We start from the raw sequence: 19,876 nt of genomic DNA, 5'->3' as shown, positions 1-19,876 counted from the left end.
CTGCACTGAGTCTCAGTGCTTCTCAACTATTGAGAGGATTCACTTTGCTAACTGTGGGGTCAGACCCAGCAAGAGAGATGCTACCTCACCGTGGCTTTCAAAGCAATGGTGTGGATCCTTGTCACCTGCCTGGTAAGTGACCAAGTCCTTGTGCTTACTACTTTGAGTGTGCACTAGCAGAAGCACAGCTGGCTGTGCTTCTGAAATCATAACGAAATCCCCACTGCTGACAGCCCAGCTTGCTGCTGGGGGCACAGCTGGCTTCAAGCCACTGCTCAGCAGCTTTCTCTGGCACCTTGTTGCGATGTGGTAGGATGCTCCTCCAGCTGAGGAGGAATAAGTCTTTAAAAAAATAGAAGTTATGGCTCCTTCAGTATGCAATGTCTCCTTTCCCTCGTTGTTCAGTTCCTGTCTGTGTCAAGTTGGCTGAGCTTTGGCTGACTCAGACAGCTGAAGTCTCTTTAAACAGCCCCTGTAATTGAGCACTTAGAATATTAACTTAACAACTTGGTCCAAGCCAATGTTACCTCAGTGAGGATGCTGATGAGACTTCCCTGCACGAGTGAACCATCTGGGTTCCCATGTCCAATTTTTGGGCTAGTAAGATTATGGCTACACACAGACAACAATCACTGCTTTCTTTCCCTCCTGTAATCTAAAACTAGGAAGGATGTATCCACTGGCAAGTAAATAAAAACTTCAGAGTCTGTTGGAAGCTACTTCATGAACTTTTTATAGAAACATCTGTAATGCTCTCTTTTCCCTCAATGGGGAAATTACTAAGTAGAGTTGAGAGAGTTGCAGCACTGACAGAAGCAGGGCCTCAAGTGAGAAACAAGCAGATCATGGTAACAACACCACGGGCCCTTGTGGCTGATCACTTTGTGGGATGCTGCTTTGGGATTATGGGTGGAGCTGATGTCAAAAGTTGTTTCTTCTTTACTAGGAAAACCATCTTCCTCACTCTCTTGCTGAGGATGTGTATTCTGTCAGCCTCGGGGAGTTGCCTTATGCTACTTTGTTATTAGGGATACTTTTTTCTTCTTCCTTTGTAATTACAGAGGGAAATGGCTCAACTTTTGGCTTTTTCTGCCTTTACAAGCTGAGCTATGCTCATTACTTCACAGCTTAACCTTTCTGGTCCTGTCACATTGCATGTGCCTAGCTTGCACTTACAGCTTCATGGCAAGTCTCGCTTTTTTGTTTTTTTTATAAATGAGCTTTATTTTCTTAACTTAGTTTGAACTGCCTCCTTTAAGATGACACAGAGAAAAGGAATAGTGTGTGCTAGCCCTTCTGTGCTTAATCATTCAACAGGGTCACAAATGTGTGAGCCACTAGCTGGATTGGTAGGGCTGTATGGCTGGAACTGTCTTTACCTATTGCAGGACTGAGGACCCTTGGGGCAAAGCTTGGTTGATGCAACTGAGTGTGGAGCTGCCTGCCAGCTTCATGGGCCTGTGGCAGGCCTGTGTAGCTATCTATGGGCACAGGGAGAGAAGGGAATGTGTGGCCTCCAGGCCTGGCAGGTATTTTATAATATTTGTGGGAGATGGCTGCATGGAGGGAGAAGGAAGGACCTCTCTCTCAGAGATGCAGTGTTGCCTTTCCTTTGCCTTAAGGTTGTTGCGATATTGATGGGATGTCATCTGGAGTGGTGGCAACCCTTTTAATATTAGAACTGTGGGCTAACTGCCTTAACTTACTCAGTTGACTGTGAAATCTGTCTCAGTTCTATCTTCTCAGTCAGAAGAACTCTAAGCCTTTTAAACGGGTTCTCAAAGGGGCCAAATCTGAGAACGTGTTACTAAAGAGGCTGAAAAATCCAATTAACTAACATGGTAAATCCCAGCATGAGGCAATGTATCTTCTGTCAGGGTGGTGACTGTAGCAGATGTCTTGGGGCTACCTGCATAGGGTGCCTGAGTAATGAAGCAGACAGTTGGCTATTGATTAGTGAATCTGAGCCCCAGTGATAGCAACAAAGCTAAAATGTGATTTTTAACTCAAATGTTACTTTGAGTCATTCTGCTCTCCTGGTGTTTGTCTCTGAAGTCTGTCTCCCTATACTCCATCTGAAGTGAAAGCTTTTGCTTGGAAGGTCAATTTTTTTTATCCCCCCCCTTTTTTTTTTTAAGGTGGTGAATGAGAATCTAAGTCTGTCTAAGTCCATGGCAAGGTCCCAGGAACATCTTAAACCCTGTAGCTTGGTCTTGGTGTCTTAATCCTTGTAAGAAATCTGTGGTATGACATGATCCCTGTAGACAAGGCACGTGCTCTTGTTTGTGTCCTGATGAATCACATGTGTGTACTGTGCTTCTTACATTGCTTTCTACAATTATGGCAGAAACAGTGATGGTGGACTGGCTCCTTGATGCCATTTAGCCTGTTGATGAGGATAGCTGGATGAGGTAGTTTGCCAGCCACTATTTTATAACTTCACAAGCATGTACTGACAAGATTGCTCTTGATCAGAAATCAGGATCTGTTCTCTCATCATACGATTAACCTTCTTGGCTGTACGTACTAATTACTGCATGGAATTTAAAAACAGCAGATTCTGGCAGAACATTTTGGTTCTCACATAGCTTTTGCTTTTTTTTTTTTAACAGGAAGATAAAGGATTTAGTAATAAAAGAAGGATAGAATAGCCAGAGGCATAGCAACCAAGGACCAAACAAACCTTAGCATTTAATTACTGTGGATATACATCTTGGGCCTGGTTCTGGAAGACATTAGTAGTTAACGATCTCAATGTGCATCTTGAGTTCAGTCCTTGATGACAGAGCTTCCTTTTCTCATGACAGAGAATTATTCTTTCTCAGGTAGTGAATTTGCTAAACTTCTGGTCATTTTATTGGCTTTTCCTTGATATAGTAATTCCCCAAACAGCTAATTTTCTGTTCTGATTTTCTAACAAGCCTCTAAATCTTTTCTTAACAAGTTCTTCATATAATTAGAGAAACATCCATTCTGTGGTTTTCTTTTTTTCCCAAAGCAGGACTATTGCTCTATGCTCAGGTGCACTGGCAGAGAGCAGGATTTGAGGAAGAGCTGCCGCTAAGTCAGGCAGATTTCATCTCCTTGCAGCATCTGTGTGTGTGACCCAATTCTGCATCTTCAGTCAAGATGTGAAGCTGTCCACTCCAATCCCACGCTCTAAATCCAGCCTGTGGTATTCTGGCAGGAGGAAGCTGATCTCACACTTCTCCTTGTACACCATATTTTTAAAGTCACTGCTTAAACTGAAATGCTTTGGACTTCTGCCTGAGGCTACTGAAGAGAAGAGCAGATAGGAGACTTTATTCTGTGCTGCTTCAGTTTTCTGCTAACAAGATGTGGCCCATTAGATGTATAGGATCACTGTCATCTTCTGGGTGGCCTATATGCCTGGGTGGGAGGAAGATGGGATAAGAGAGAAAGAGTTGTTTGTGTGTTGTGTGGGTTTTTTGTTTTGCTCCTTGACTTTTAAACTGAAGAGTGGGGACAGGGTACAGGATTAGGGAAAGGAATGTGTTTGTGTTCTTTGCTGTTCCCAGTTCAGCACTGATGATGCAGAGAACCCTGTCTCTAGGAGAGAGAGCAGGGAGTCTGGGCAGGCAGGGGAGGCCTGCAAATATGAGGTGTGGCTTAAGCACAGCCATGGCAGAACAGCATGCACCCTGCAAATGCCTCGGAGAGCCTCCAAGCTGAGCGCTGAAAAAGCGCGTGGTACCTTAGAGGATATATTGGCATTTTGCTTGCTTGTAAGGAGCTCTCTGTTCTCAATCTGCTCCCTTTCTGCCTCCCACTTCTGTCTGTTGGTGGCAGATGGTATTAGTGCTGCCTGCGTGGGTTTTTCCTCTCTTGCACAGAGAGTACTGGTCCTTTGGTTTTGGCACCCTAGATAAGGCAGGTGAGAAATGCACTTGGGAGCTGTAGTGGAGGGTGATGATCCTCTGCCACTGCAGGAATCCATATGCAGCACAGATGGGTCTGACTGGCTGAGAGGAGCAGACCTTCCTTGGGCATTTTGGGTAACTTAGTCTCAGGCAGAGGAGCACTTGAGTCTCTCTCATGAGTAGGAAACCTCGGTGTAGGTTGTATGTCCTTAGGCTATTGAGAGCACTCACCCCTAAAACAGCTCTCCCTAAGTGCCTCCAGCTTTGTGTGTGGCCTTTCACCTGCCTGGCCTGTGTCCAGGCTGCATGACAGGAAAAATCTTCTCCAATCCGCTGTGGATGGAATGGTTCACCTAACCCAAGAGGACTGGAAGCTTTACTTACAGAGGTATTCAGCAGGAATTATAACGTATGCATCGATTATTGGCCTTTCTGCCTGGACATGCCAATGCTGCCATACGTGTTCTGTGCTTGGCAGTGTGACTGCTTCACAGTTGGAATTTGACCCTTGCTCCTTTTTTTTTTTTTTTTTTTTTGAGCCACACCTGAATCCCAGCAAGTGTATGTACCTGTGAATTTTCAAGTGCAGTGTTAGGGGCTTCTCTGCCCTCTTCCTTGGCAGTGCTGGAAGCTGGTTTTTTTCCTCAGAGGGATGATGCTCTCAGTTTGTACAGCTGTAGATGTGGATTAACATTCAGATATTCTAGGCACTTCCCAGCCAAACTTGGAACTGCTACAAAACTGTATGTGCAGGGGCTGTACCACAGTGATCATGTGGGAAAGTCCTCACTTGCCATGTGGAAAGAGTTAATATGAGCTATGGCTGCCAGAACAAAAGCTAAACAGTCCTGGATACTTCAGGGTCTGCAAATGGGATTAAAATGGGCTTTTGAAAAAGTAAGCAGAGTGGAAAATTGGGACTAAGTTTTCTTTGCGTTTGTACTTTTAGAAAGGATGAAGGACTGTATGAGGCTATGAAATGCAGCTGGTGAGCGTGTCACTGTGCAGTTTGTCAAGCACAAAATCCTCTGGCCCCACTGCTCTGTTCCAGCTCAGGAAAGGGCTCTCTGGTTGTGGATTTCTCCCCTGCAGGAGTGAGTTATCCAGATGATGAATTTCTGAGGCATGCTCTAGTCACGTGAAGGCCAGATGTGAACATTTTCCAAGAAGCATGTGTGGGTCTAGTGTACGCCAGGCTACGTGGCAAGTGGACGTGGTCTGAGTTTGGTCTGCAGTGTGGTGCTGGGGAGGCAAGGAGCCACAGCAACTCCTGGGGTGGCCACTTCTGCCAGGGAGAGAGGAAGGTGCTGGCTGTCGTTGCAGCTCAGCACATCTCCCTTCAGCCCCCCGCACAAAGGCAGTGCCTCTTCCCAAGCACAAGCCCTGCACAGGCTGTTCATGATGGGGCTGAACTTGATGAATAAGACTAAAATTAAAGGCCTTATTTAAAGCCTGCTGCCAATCCTCTTACTCAGGCACTTTAGCTGGATTTGCATGTTTGATAATCTACTAGTCAAATATTTTTTCAAGATATAGCCCTCTTAAACAGATGGCATGGGGAGTGGAGGTGATGTTCAGCTTCAAGTGTATAGAGGAGGAGATACCTCTGCAAGGATGAGAGGTTTACTTTAAAATGCAGTCTCCTAGTGGGGGAAAAATTAATATATCTGTATTTCTCCAAAGACTGTCTTAAAACATTTGCTTTAAACGTGATGCATCAGCATCCCATGAAAAGCTTATTTAAGCTGTCCTGGTGAGGGACAGGGGTGACTGCTGCTTGCCCAGCAATTAGAGTAGCAAATAAATCTGTCACTGTGGTACCTAAGAAGTGTAATGGCTGACCAGGCACACCCTGGGTCAGGCACTGGGCACAAGCGTTGTTTTTGTTTAGGTCTTTTTGGAGCCTGGAGGGAGAAACATCAATGGTGCAGTTCAGTAGGGTGCCCTGAGCAGTAGTGCTTGAGATAGATGAAAACACTCACAACCTTTCTGTACCATCCTCCCATTTTTCTGACTGTCTGTTGTTCTCTGCCTAATTGAATGAGTTAATTGTGTGAGCCAAGAATGTGTGAAAATGGTTCCAGTTCAGATGAAGGCTCATCTGCATTTTTCTTCTTTCCAGGCTGTTTTACAGCCATGTTGCAAAGCTATGTGTAGACTCTGTATCAGAGTAATTCTCTGGTAAAAGTACTTCTGTTCCTGGGGTAGGTTAGCAACACCAAGTATTGCTCTCTCCCTCTCCTAGTCTAGTACTATTGCATCTTACTGCCTTCCCATTTAACCAAAGTGTCAAGCCCCAGCTGAAGGGGGAGGGGCTGGGGGAGAGAAACCCATAGCAGGCTGATGGAGGATGGTCAATGGGCCTGGGGGGTGAAGGTTTTGGAAATGGCTCACAAGGGTATGGGTGAACACACAGTTTTAGGGTTCCTCACTGAGCTTTCTGCTCTTGGTTGTACAGATGGCCAGCCTCACCTTTTCAGGAGGAGGAGGAGGATGTTGTTGGAAGCAAAATCCCAGCAAGAAGCTCTGTATTGAGTAGACTGAGCTTGGCTCTCTGCAGTTCCTTACCTGCTTGGGGCAGTAAGATGTCCCACCTGAGCTCCCAGGACAACACGGTGCTTCATTTATACTAACTCTTTAGCAGGCTTGTCTTCCAAAATGTAGATTGAAATACAGGCTTAATTTCTGTTTTCTGTTCCACCATACATCATGAACATTGCAGCAAGCATGGCTCTAGGCCAATTCTGGGAAGTGGACACTTCTAAGGAACAGCATGGTCAGCCTGCTGCTTGCTGACTTACCAAATACCACTGTTGGGATGAGGGCACCCTCATTTTTCAGAAGCAGCATTTATTTCCCCTAGCTCCAGGGGAGAAATAAAGAAGAATCACTGATTATATTGCCTTTTTCTTTTTTTTTTTTTCCAGACTTCTTTTCAACCTTCTAATTAAACCAGGAAGTATAGAAGTCAGGAAAATAAACCTGCAAAACAGTCAGCAGTGCTCACCACTTGTGGTGGTAACAGAGCCAGTAGTACCTTCTCATGGAGAGGACTAATGACCTACAGAATTGATCACTGTTGGAAAGCTGCAGTCTCTCAGATGTCAGCATCTCTTCAGCATGGTCACTTGTTCTTATAATTGTTTTCACGGTAATTTAAGGTGCACCTTAAGAGCTGGGAGATTTTAGTATTCCCAGCTGATGTTTAAGGTAGAGCTACCTTCATGAGAACAAAAGAGTTTTATTAATTAAATGGACTTAGGAATGTTATCTCCTATGGAAGGCAACTTCTATGGAACAGGTCATACCTGTGTAATTAAATTCTTTGCCCTCCAAAGCAAGGTAGCCACATCCAGATCACTTGTTGGGACCTGTCTTTGGCCCAAGCTAACTTCTCAACTATGCAAAGAAATCATTTGGGGCAAGGACTACACAGCCAGAACTACAATCACACTGAGACACATGATTAGTATGATCCCATTCCCTGGAATTACTGCAGAAGTGTTGGAAAATATGTAGCTTAACAGGCTGGACAGCCATACAGACATTAGTTTAAAAAAAAATTGTTATAAAGGTCCCTTATAGCCCCAGCAGCATTCAACCTGTGAATCTTTAGGAGAGTGTCCCTTCTGGCCTTGACAGCAGTATTAAATAATGGATCCTGGACTCAACATTGAACTAAACATTTTAGGCAGTTTATTAACAAAAGGGAACCTGCATCAGTAGCTGCTGCTAAAATGCCTGTGGAGGAGTTTCTCTGCACCTGCTGGAGCAGGAACCCAGCTGGATGTGCAATGCTGATATGAACCATGAATGTGGCATCTCCTGGATTTCGGTAGCATTGAGCTCATGCATTTGACTGTAGACTGGCTTCAGATTTTGTACGTTTTTCTGGAAGCTCATTCTGCTCTAACTGCACACAAGACAAATAGTCTGCTGCTAAAATGAGATGAGTGGGGCTGTATCACAAGCATAAAGCATTAGTCCCCAGCAGTCTGGCGCCTGTGCTCTTGCCAGTGGTGGGAGGAGCAGCAAACAAACCAGTCTCACTGGCAGCAGAAAAGCTTCTGGTGAAATCTAAAATAATCTGTTTCATGTTCACCACAGCAACCAACTAAATTTTGTCTTTAAAGCTTTTTTGCTCTTCCAACTTCTTCCTTTTCTTTCACACCTGAGGAACTCAGTCGATCTATCTGGGGCTTGCCCAACTCTGTGTTGGCAGCTTGGAAGCGATGGGGTGGGGGTTCAGCAGCTGCTTCCAGTGACACGCCTGCTCTGCTGCTATTTCTGTGCAGTGTGGCTCCACAGGAAAGCCTCCTCTGTGCACATCACAACTGCCTTGGCCCTGTGGCTTAGCAGTAATTTATGGATCCATGTTTCTTTTGAGCTTTTAAAAATAATTCCGATTGAAAGGGTTTGTTCTGACTCCAGCTGAAGTCGGCAACAACGGCTGTGGGGACTGGTGTCTGAAGCAGAATTGGGATGCCGTTGCCTTACTCAGGCAACTTTTACCTCCCTTCTAAATAGTGAGATTCCCCCTCACCTCCAAGTCATCTGAGACCAGCCAGTGCTCAGCTGTGTGGCAACAGGGGAGAGGAGTGGCAGGAAGCGAGGGTTTGTTCGTTTACCGTTACCAATCCCATTGGAAACCAGTTCCAAGCCCCATGCAGAATTCCAGTAAAACCCTGTCCTAAAGGGAAAACCCGGGGCCATTCAAAGCTTGTGTTTTGTTGGCTTGGGCACAGCATGCTTCTGGGGCCTTTGACCTCCTCCCCATACACTGGCTCCCGCCGCGGCTCTTCGTTTGAGCTCTCTGTGAAGTGGAATCTATCACTAATGTCTGATATTTTTATTATTTGTAGGGGGGACTCTTAAAAGCTGGTAGCAATTAGAGCTTAAACGTCTTGGAATAAAAAAAAAAAAAATCCCAAGAAGGAAGTTGAATGCTAAGCAGATGTGCAGGAGCAGCTGAAATATGCTGGCTGTCTTCTGCTTCAGAAGCAACCTCATCCACATCTAGCTGCTGTCGGGCTGGGGCAACTGAGAAGTGCTGCTGCTTTTATGCTGCTTCCTGGGCTGAGAAGCCCACATGGTGGACCTGTGGGATTGTTTACCAATTAATATTTATACTGCCCTTTTATTCTGGCTTAGTTTTGACAAGGAGAAAAAAATTACAATATTTTTTTATTATTATTTGATAATGGCTAACAGAGTTGGGTTTTTATAGTGAATTTGGTTCTTTGAAATCTCACATGGGATATCTGTAGATATGGCTACTGAGGATCTAGGTTTAAACTCCCTCTCTTCTTTGGCAGACAGATCTAGGGTAGCCCTAAGCTTGTGGTAAGTGCAGCTTAATACCTCTGTCTTTAATTATTGGGTGTTTCAGCCTTTTGCTGCCAGCTTGGATGGGGGCAAACTTTGACATCTTCCCAGTTGCTCCTACAATACATCATCTGCTTGATTTATCACTGCTGTACTCAGGTTCTTCTGTCTGGAAAAAGATCTGACAGCTGACTGAAGTTCGTAATCCTGTTCCCGAAGGCAGTGGAAGTCTATTCAAAAGCTAATAGACAAGTTGCTGACAACAACTCCTTCACACCCTTTTCTGTTCGTGCCCCAAGTCTGTAATAGAAACATGCTGTATATTCCCTCCATAAGCTACACCATAAGTTACTCTGCCAGATGATTTCCTGTTATACTCTACCAGTGCAGAGCCTTTTTCATTCTTTCTTAAATGGTAGTCCAAAGTAAATTATTGTAATTTACCACAGTTTTTGTAGTGTATTGTGACAGTGGAGTGCATGAGTTTGGGAGTTAGGTGGTTGAAAGACTTCAAATTTTTCTCAAGGCTGCCACTATAGAGAACTTATTGTAAAGTAAGCAAAATACTGAATCCATTTGACTTCCAGTTTTGTTCTACACAATGAAAATTGTGTCCCTGATCTAAAGAAAGAATTTCAAAACCTCACCATTCTCCTAGTGCTGAGGAAATGCAGCAATGTGTTTCTTGGACTTCTGGTTTCCATTGGGAAAGTTTGAGAGCTGTTTCTTAAGGTTTGTATCATGCTAGCAATTTCTCAGTTATATATGTACTAAAAATCTGTTCCTGATGTTTGACTGTCTTGGAGACATTCTGCAGTTCAGAAGACAGTAACAAGTCAAATAGACAAGGCCACCAGTATAGCTTGCCTCTCTCTCCAACTCATTGAAGGGTACATCTTCTCTGTTATTAAACTGATAGGTCCAGATCAGGGTTCCTCATTGCAAATAAGTTGTGGGTTTTTTTTTTTCAAATTTCATTTTGGAGTTGCTTATCAGATTTAGGAAAGTCTTAGAGTGTCATATAAACACCTCTTCTCCATCTCTTCTCCCATGCAATATGAGAGTAACAGCTGCCCTTCTGCTCCCTCATCCCACAGAAGGGGAATGCTTGCTAGTTCTTACTTAAAAAATGGGGGCAAACCTGCTAAGTTTTAAAACATGCGTCCAGTGCATTCAAGAAAAAAAGCAGCACTTAACATTAGAGGATTATCTCCAGAATCCCAAGCCAAGTGTTTACATCCCGTTTCACAGAGGGGGAGGAACATCTTTTGACCTTGTTGGTAGCAATTCCATTAACTTTCTCTTTAACCAAATATCTGTCTCAAACATTTGCTAAAAAGATGGAACTTCTAGTCATACTTTGAATGTACCTTTATTGGAGCTTTTACTCTTTTCCAGGGAGCATTATTTGTCTATTGTTATTTTCCTTAATGTTATTCCAGGGTAACAAGATGTTTGTAGAAACTTACATGTGTTTGCTAAGCTCAGTCTCTGCGAGTTGTCTGTTGGTCTTTTGGGGATCATTAACAGCTGCAAAGCTAAATAGTTTTGCAGATCTGAGGCTTAATAAGTCAAACTGTCTCTTGGTATGTGTTCCCTGTCCTATTGGGAATAAGCTCGGGGCATATCCTATTCTGAGATCTCAGAATTGGGTCACCTACAGATCAGTTTCCTAAGTTCTGCAAATCCCCTAAAACATAAAAATTAACTGGGTGGTTCTTATGACTTGACCTTCCTCTGAGTCCCCATCATGCCAACACTATTCTTAAGAAAAACTTAATGTATCTTTCAAAACTGTGTTTACTAACTCTCAGACTTTCTGATATGACTGTTTTTTGACTGTTTTCTTGTGTCTCTAATTACTTTCTGTTTTCATGGCTGCCCTATAATTGGATTTCAAGTTTGGATGTCCAGTTTGTCTGAGACTCCAAAAAAGAGCGTCACTCCAGGTAAATTCTTGCATCTTGGTGTTCTGCATGCTATTAAAAAGAGAATTCTGTAGTTCAAGCTGTGTGTGCTTTTTGGAGTTATCTTGAATGTGAGTCTCTGACAGTGGATACCAGGATGTGTTGTCTTGTCACAAAAATCGGTTTTTCATGATGCACGATTTCTCAAAAGGAAGAGCTTTGCTTTTCTGGTGACTACCTCACCTTGATGTTGCTGCTAGCAGTGGTTAGTAGTTTGCTGTGTTTTATTTTCCTTCCCCAACTCAAAGCCACAATCCAAGGCAGCTTCACCCAACCTCTTGTGGTGGGTTGACCCTGGCCCCAGCTAAGTTACCTGCACAGCTGTACTCTCACTATTCTGTGTGGGATGGAGGAGAAAAGAAGAGAAGCAAAACTGAGAAATCTTATGAGTCAAGACAAAGCAGAGAAACATGACTACATGCTCCCTATCCTTCTGAAATGCTCTTTTGCATTTCCACAGTAAGTAGAAAGGGTGTTACATGAATAAGATGAGACTCTGACAAAGTTGCAAAATTTTCAAGGGAGCATCAGTCTCCTTGGTGCAAGGAACTGGGAAGGAGGAGGGAGCAGGGGAACAACTTTTAGATGAGGTGTCAAGGTCTGGGGAGAAGTAGTCCCATACAAGGCAAAAACTAAGAGATAGACCCTGTGCCTGCACAGGATGCTGGGCTGGTCACCCTGTCAGTTAAGGCTACACATAGGTCTTGGGGCAAGGAAAGATGGAAACGCTCCTGCTGCTTTCCATACCACATTTGGTAAATATTCAAGTTCATGCCCTGTTCAAAGTATGTGAACAAAATCCCACCATCCTCAGCAGATGAGTGCTTACTCGCCTGGAGTTTTTAGTGAGTAATACTGCTATGATTCCAGAAATACTATCCTTGACAGAAGTTGAATATAACCTTGGGGGGGTGTGCTCTGCCTCATCTTAGCAGAATAGGTCTAATTTCAGGGTGGTAGCTGGATATAAAAGTGCAGAAATATCTGAAGTATTTAGTCACAGGAGCCAGAGCCACTGGGAAGTTGAGACAGAAACAGAACGAGACTGAGCAGGAGAGAAACATGTTGAGGAGGAGACAGAAGTGGTGTCCCATAAGAAAAATGACAATAACCCTTCAGATTACCTGGCTGGGGGGGGGTGAGGTAGTGTTTCTCTGACTCAATACATCTGTTGGGGCTGTTTCATTGTGTTTATATATAAAATGGCAAACTGAATGCCAAAGTTTTTAGCTTTCTTGAAGGGCAAGGAAGCAAAATCTTAAATAGATACGAATTTTTTCCCTTCTGCTGACTGCTTTTAGCTAAATGCATGTTGCTAGTTTAGCATAAAAAAAATCTGTGTGTGATGATAGTGCAAATATAAGTGATAAATTGCATTGCATGGTGCTTAAGAAGGTGAATGTTGATATATTGTGCTGCTCAGAAGTGTTATGTACATTTGGCAGGTTCTTAGCTCTCCACACTCTTCTAGTTCATGTGGCCTTTCAGTTTGCTTCTCATCCAAACGAATACCCAGCTTCCAAAGCAGCTATTCTTCAGTACAGATCTGCCATGGGCTGTACCCTGATGTGTTAAGCTGGCAAAGCAGGCTTGAATTTGGATATAATCTTTACCCATGTAGTAAAGATTCATATATGTGTTTTAGGCTGTGGCTTGGAGACAGTTTCATGCTGCCCAAGCTCTAGCTGAGGTCATGAACCTGCTCCATGAAGTGGAGAGTCTAACTGAGAATTGCAAGTCGTTTAATTTCCTACTCTGGAAAAAGATGGGTGCCATACAGCCACATCCAGAGAGGTGCTGTGGTGGGGCACTATATGGGTTACTCTGACTGCTGTTAAACTCCTTGGCTACTCTGCTTCATGCCATGTGTTGAACTACTGAGCAGGACTAGGGCAAATACTAGAGTATATAGGTGACTTCATCCTGGTGGAAGACTCAGTTTGGCAGCTGTGTGAAAATCTCCAAGCAGTTTAACAGATTTGTGTGCAAATACTTGAGTATTCTTAACTGTTGCTACCTGTAACCTAGTTGGTTGGAATCGCTGTTTGGAGAGCCAACTTTCCAAGAAGGAGTGGAAAGAGGACTCAACTTCTTACTTTCACCCTCCTGCCTCTAATTTTTCTTGGCTCAGTTTTAAAACCTAGCAGATCAAAAATAAAAAATAAAAATCCTGAGACTAATAGTCTCCAATTGGCAAAAGTCAGCACTGAATTTTTCAGGATTTCATTGGAAATGCTGCTGAGGACTGTGAAGAAAGAACTGAACTGGAGCACTTGCTTGAGAGTGTGCCTGCCATTTACCATGGGCCAAGCTCATTCCTGAGGCCCTCCCCTTAGGGGCTGTGTTTTGCTGCTGGTTTTAGCTGTGCGTCACACACACGCCAGTGCTGGAAGCCACGGTCTACCTTAAAGCTGCTACTTGTCCCAAACTCTTGAAACCTAGATCTTGGTTCTTCAAGTGCTAGAAAATACTACACGTGTCTTGTGCTGGGGAGTGAATCCAGGCATTGGGTTAATTTTCTGCTGCTGTAAATGGTGGTCATACTCTTTTCTTGGTGGCAATGAATGCTGTTGACGTGGGCCCCCTGTAATTGTTTGTAGCAGAAACGCAGGGGGCCAGGAGGGAGTTAATGCAGCTCATGGAGTTACCATCTAGACCAGATTTTGGCATGTTTACCCAAAAAGATAAGACCTACTGGAGTTTTGGCTACTCTGCAAAGAAGCTATTGCCCCATATACTGAAAGGCTTGCAGAGCACATGAGCACTGTGGAGTTGAGGAAGGTGGAAGGATGGATGCTCACTTAGGGAGAAAGTATGTTAATCATGGCTGCTAACCCAGGGTTAGAGGATTTGCGTGCTGACCTGGTCATCACTGGGTGTGTAGTGCTCAACCCTGTTTTATTCTTGGACATTCTTTGGGATTTGGACAAGGTTTTAGGCCAAACTTCTCTGGCTTTGGGTCTTCTGAATCACTTACAAGGTCAGATCAAAACCATTCCCTTTCTGCTTTCCACCCCATTTCTGTTAAATAGCAGGGTGTCACCCGCTTCTGAAATTACAGAAATGATAGTCTATTAATAACCCATTTGATAGACTTGCCCAAGTATTTATTTTCTTCTCTAATGTGGCAAAGGGGTTTTTGCCAGGACTCTTTTATAGCTAAGACTTTGAGACTGGACTTGTACTGAATTTCTGTAGTAACTGTGGGTGGTGATGAACTTTTGTCTCTGTCTCTAAAGCTTTGTGGCTCAGGTCTGCTATACCAAGAGCTGATGAGCTCTGAAGTTAAATACTAGGACTGGGGGGATAGCTGTCTGGTGGAATGGTTGGAGATGAATCCCCTTTACTATCGCTCTAAGATGTGAGTGGTCTTTTACCTCCAGGAATAATAGATGTGTAAATATATCCTTAATTTTGGTAAGTGGGAAGGGGGCTGAATAGTGATAGGCTGGAGTGCAGGAATATCCAGGATATGAGTCAAAGCCCCAGCTGCTTAGGGCACATTAAGAATATTAGAAGGACAAAAATCCAAAACACCAAAACAAAAACCCCTCACTGAATAGAAGAGATCCTAGATTGAGGAACACAGTTTTGATCTGAATCCATATTGTTCCCAAAAGAGATTTGTAGCAGGCTTCATCAGTCTCAGCCTACTGCTTACTCTAGGAATTGGTTATTTTAGGAACTCCTTTTCCAAGACCCCTGCGAGATCATGAACTTTTGTATACTCTTGTGTGCATTACATGGCAAACTCTGCTTTATCTTTTGTGCAATAGACACTTAACCCAATTTTTAGGCAGATCTAAGCTCTCTATCTTAAAATACTTTGGGATAAATCACTGGTGGAGGCTCAAGGAAAACATGTAATTTTAAGTATGTTTATTTATCATAGTCATGTGGTCCTTCTGATAAGAAAGAAAAGAGGTAAAGTTTTTAGGGGAAGCTGGGCAGATGATTGCTGTGAGGAATTAGACAGATTTGAGGATTTTAAGTAGGCTTGCTGCTATTCTGGGATTTTTTTTTTCTCTTCCTCCTTCCCCAAAAGGAGTTTTCCAGAGATTCATAAAGGTTTGCCCTTCAAGAACTGGCTTTAACAAGAAACCACAGCTCTAGATCCAAGCTACCAGTTACTCCTCGCTATGCGTGGAAAAGTGCAGAGCTCTGACACTGTCATATGGAATGCCGTGACACTTGGGGACATGTCTGCCAGACACCCCTGTGTGCAGACCCTGCACGTGTCCTCAGTTGTGCCCATGTCAGAAGAGCTGGACTACCTGCCAGTTGGTTGTTCAGCTGTGAGTCACCCTTATGGCATTCACTGACCGTTTCTGTGGTTTTGGCTGCCTCTGCAGAGCTTCCACTGACCAGCCCAGTACTAATTCATTTAGTCTCAATCTGTAAACACTTGATTGATAATCATGAAAGGGCAATATAAAAGCCTGTGTGCTGTATGGATTAAAAGAACAGACATGTTTATAGCCTGATAACAACAGAGTAATCTGGCAAAGATCATGAGTCTCAGATTTCCATATCCAGATGATTTTATTTTTGGAGTCCAGTTGGTGGTTTTAATTTTTGGCTATTGCAAAACCATCGTAGGTCTTAGCTGTTGCAACACAGGAGGAGGAGGATGATGTTGTTGGAAGGGGTACTGTGTGCACTTATTTAAGAGGCTTTCACAGTAGTTGCTGGTCTCCGAGTACAGCAGGAGGAATGATGCTCCCTCCTCGCTGCCTGGTGAGGGGGACACTGTGTCACTTAATAGTGCCAGCTCTGAAGGGCATGACGAGCTCCGATGACATTTCTGCTCAGCCCCAGGAAGAGACTCGCTGAGGTGAGGAGCGGGAGGATTGTAAAGTGGAGCCCTATGGAGAGGAGGAGGGGTATCCTCAAGACTTTAACCAGGAAACGGACTCGAGGCAAAAAGAAATGGAGAGGCAAGCAAACTCTTATTTCAGCCAGCAATCTGTCTTGTGCTCTGCTCTGGGGAGGGCTTGCAAGTTGAAGCTAAACCAAAACACTAATTCTGCTTTCTTGGAGGGAGAGGAGGGGGGACCTTTACCTGGCACGTCAGTCTTATCCTATCCTCTCCATTTCTCCTGCCTGGGCTGAAGATGCTTTTAAAAAAGTAGGGCTCTCATGTCAGGGCAGCATTGCAGCCTGCATGTGAGCTTGCTGGGGGACTTGCTCCACTCTGCATCCCTCTTCTCTGGTGTGCTCACACTGAGCCCGCTGTGTCCTGTGGTACAAATTAGACCTGAACTAATTGGAGGGATGCGGAAGCGCCCACGGCAGTGGGTGTAATTGGTGCTGTGCTCCCTGTGGTGTTGCCTGTCTTGTTCTTTTGAATCCCTTTTTGGGGGCAAGCCTGGAGTCTGACATAGTGTACCAGCAACGTTGTGGGCATCCTAAGTGTCATTGAGGAGTAATTCGTCTAAAGATGCTTGTGGGGGATGGAAGGCTGAGGAGGATTAAAGTCTTTTACCCTTCTGACTGTGCCTGAAGGGAATGTAGTAACAACCTAAACTAGGCTACCCAGAAAATGTTTAAAGCTTTTGATTACTGGAATGATCTATGTCCTCTTTCCTCCTCTTCTTTTTCCTTTCTTTGCTCTGTTACTGAAGTCTTCCCCAATGTGTAGTACCTAATCCTGGATGAGCATCACTCTGGGAGCCACAGGGACCCCACCCCTCAAAAGAAGGATATCCTCTAGGCATGATCTGCTGTACCTGTAAATAAGCAAGTTTGTTTGACATTGGTTACTTCCTAGACCAAGGAATTTATCACCCTGGTTTTTTGGTGCTAATAGGAGCCCTGTAGCACTTAAACAAGCTTCTGTTAAAACAATCTCTGAATTGTATACGTTCCTCCAGCCACTGTAGCGACAAAGAAATCCTCCTGCAGTGAGTAGCTTATCCAAGGCAGGACAGAGGAACGAGCATTTTAAAGTCTTGCTGGATTTCAGATATCTGTATGCAGATATGCAGATATAACCTGTCTTGCTGGACTGTTGTAAGTGGGTTGTGGCATGCTTTTTTGTTGTTTTTTGTTTGTTTGTTTTGTTGGTTGGTTGGTTTGGTTTTGTTTATTTTTATGTTGTTTAGTTTTGGTTTTGTTGTGGGTTGTTTTTTTTTAAGCCAGAGTTGTGGTGGATTTGGAGTGCAGATTCTCCATGTTTCCTGGCAAGGGCACTCCCCTGGCACACGGTTCCTGGCTTGGCCTCAGTGGCTGCCAGTGGGGTGTTTGCCAGCCTGCACTCCAGCCTCGTCTTCTCCTTGTTCCCAGCAGGGACACGTGCATCACTGTTCCTGCCACCAAGCCAGTGCTGTGTTTTGGATTTTTTTTTTTTTCTTATTCTACTCCCATGAAAACTGTCTAGGAGGTTAGAGGAAAGAAGGCATTTGGGTTGTGGGTTTAGCAATTACCTTTCTGCATGTCCCCTGCTCCCCTTGCCACTGTTTGGTCCCTCATTTTTCTTTTCCGCACGTGGAATTCTCTGCTGGTGCACATGCATAAACATAAAGCTGTGATGGCTTTTGTTTCCATTTCAAGAACTTGTATTCATCTAAAGAAGACTAAAATGAAGTAGGGGTTGTAGGTGTTACTTGTATAAATAGGTCAAAGGAAGATTATAATGCTGCCACATTTTGCACTGGATGAAGGACTGTGTGGGAAACAGTGTGAAACAGGGGAAAGCATCTTATTGCACTCTAGGCTACCCAACTAGCACTGGTTTAAACCAGAATGTATAAGTCGATTCATCATGAAGAGAAACATGATGCTTATTTGGAATGGACAGCTATGGTGAAAATTTTTAATATAAATTTCCATTTTGTCAGTTCATGGTCTTCTCCCCCTATCCCTACTACTGGCTGTGGTTCAACTATCTATATAAAAGCTAAATCTCTTAAACACAAACTTCTAGAGGAGATGACTCCTCTTTAAAGAAAATTAACTTATGTAACTTGAGGAGAGTCAGAGGCACGCTTAGGGAGCAAGGAAGTCTTCTAATTTTCTGGATTTCTTCAATCTGGTCCAAAGGGAGGCATTGTGATAGTGCTTCCTTTCAGGAAACAGTTGAATTAATTGCTTTTTGTTCTAGGATTTTCATTTCACAGGATGCTGCTTTAATGGCTGATGCATTCTTTACCTCTTTCTTGGCAGGGATGCTAATTACTTGTCTGTAGAATCACTTTACATCTCCAGCCCAAATGCATATGAACATCCTGGGTTTGGAAATACAGGGCCCAGCATCCTGTTCTTGGCTGTCAGTCCCTTGACTTTTCTGGTGGACAGTTTCAGACCATGCTGATTCCTTCCCGTCTCTTGTAGCCAATTTGTCATCAGAAGTCCAGGAGACCTGGAGTCTGCTCCTAGCTCTGCCCCTGTCACGTGAAATGGGACATTCAGCAAGTCATACATCTGCCTCTGCTTCCCCTTTCCGTCCGCATCTTAATCCAGAGCGACTGCCTCTTAATATGTAAAATATATAATGCTGGTGTCCCAAACTGCTGTAATTCAGGTAACCTGTAAAATAATTTTGCATTCAGGCACGTTGGCTCTTACTTTGTAAATTGTAAGTGCTTTTTGCTCTGGTATGACATTTTGAAGACTATAAAATGAGGGCAGGTTAAGAAACCCTGATGTCCAAAAGGTTTTTGTGGCTTTTCAAGGCAGTTTCCAGGCCGAGCACAATCAGTCTGTGCCTGGGCTTGGGAGTGCAGAGGCCCCATCTGCGCTGTTTATGTTGCATCCGAGAGCCGAGATGCGTCTCATACGGCGAGCAGAGGCACAAGGTCTCCCTCCACATCTGGCACAGTGGTGTGCCTGCCTCGTGACTCCATCTCGAAATGCATGATTTTGGTTTGGGGGTGAAAAAGTCAGAAATAAAAAAAAAAAAACCAAACCAAGAAGAAACATCAGCAGTATGGGGGAAGGGAGGAGAACGGTTATTTTGCACCTTTCTTGGCCCCTGTTTGTGTGAGAGCCTGCTCTCATTCATAAGTGGCTCTGACAGCCAAAAGCTGCTATGAAGAGAAACCGAACAACTGGGGAGGCTGGCTCCAAGAGCTCCAAAAAGGCACCGAGGGGCGATGGAGAGGGGGAGCAGGAGCTTGCTGTGCCCTTGTCCCGCTCGGGGCTGCTCTGCCGCGGGGAATGCGGAACTGCGGAGCTGGCGGGGGGCAGGCGGGGGGTGGCCGCGTTTGAGCAGGGATCTGGCGCTATAACTTTTTTTCTTCTTCTGTTTCAAGTAAACACTCTTCCCCGCCTTCTCCTCGCTCCCTCCACCCCACCTCCCTCTCTTTCAGTCCCGCTCATGTGTTTCTATTTAAGGGCTGCAGTGCAGACGAATATGATTGGCATCTACAGCCCCCTCTTGACTTTCAGCTCAAGCCTTTAGAGTGGAGAAGGAGCTGAGCCGCCAAGGGGAGAGCTGTTTTTTCTTTGGGTTTACTGGGGGGATGGCTCAACTGTGGATTTATACTGCTTCTGCCCAGGATTTTTCTCTTTGAATGGGAGCAAGGATTGTGGAAACCATGTTGGGAAGAGGTTTATTTTCAGAATCCATCATGAAACTGTACAACTAATTCACGTTTTTGGCTTCTTTTTATATTTTTTTTTCCTCCCCTTTTTTCTTCTTATTCTCTCCAATGTCCCTCTGTGCTGCTGGGTTGTGGGCCAGAGGAGGCTGTTTCTATATGG

At 44.3% G+C, this 19,876-nt stretch overlaps 1 protein-coding gene across 4 annotated transcripts in view; it reads left to right on the top strand.

Moving 5' to 3' along the window:
* Positions 1-19,876, top strand: part of SH3PXD2A (SH3 and PX domains 2A) — a 260,811-nt gene that overhangs the window by 167,045 nt on the left and 73,890 nt on the right. For 2 of the 4 annotated variants that reach the window (XM_064663220.1, XM_064663222.1), the window contains exon 7: positions 11,108-11,155. The exons of the other annotated variants lie outside the window; for them this stretch is intronic. In XM_064663220.1, coding sequence (XP_064519290.1) covers positions 11,108-11,155 — 48 coding nt within the window. The remainder of the gene's footprint in view (positions 1-11,107; positions 11,156-19,876) is intronic. 4 annotated transcript variants of the gene reach the window in all.

The sequence above is a fragment of the Pseudopipra pipra genome, chromosome 8, assembly GCF_036250125.1.
Source record: "Pseudopipra pipra isolate bDixPip1 chromosome 8, bDixPip1.hap1, whole genome shotgun sequence".
Lineage (NCBI taxonomy): Eukaryota > Metazoa > Chordata > Aves > Passeriformes > Pipridae > Pseudopipra > Pseudopipra pipra.
The sequence above is the reverse complement of the archived record's forward strand: the minus strand, read 5'-3'. Positions and strand labels throughout refer to the sequence as shown.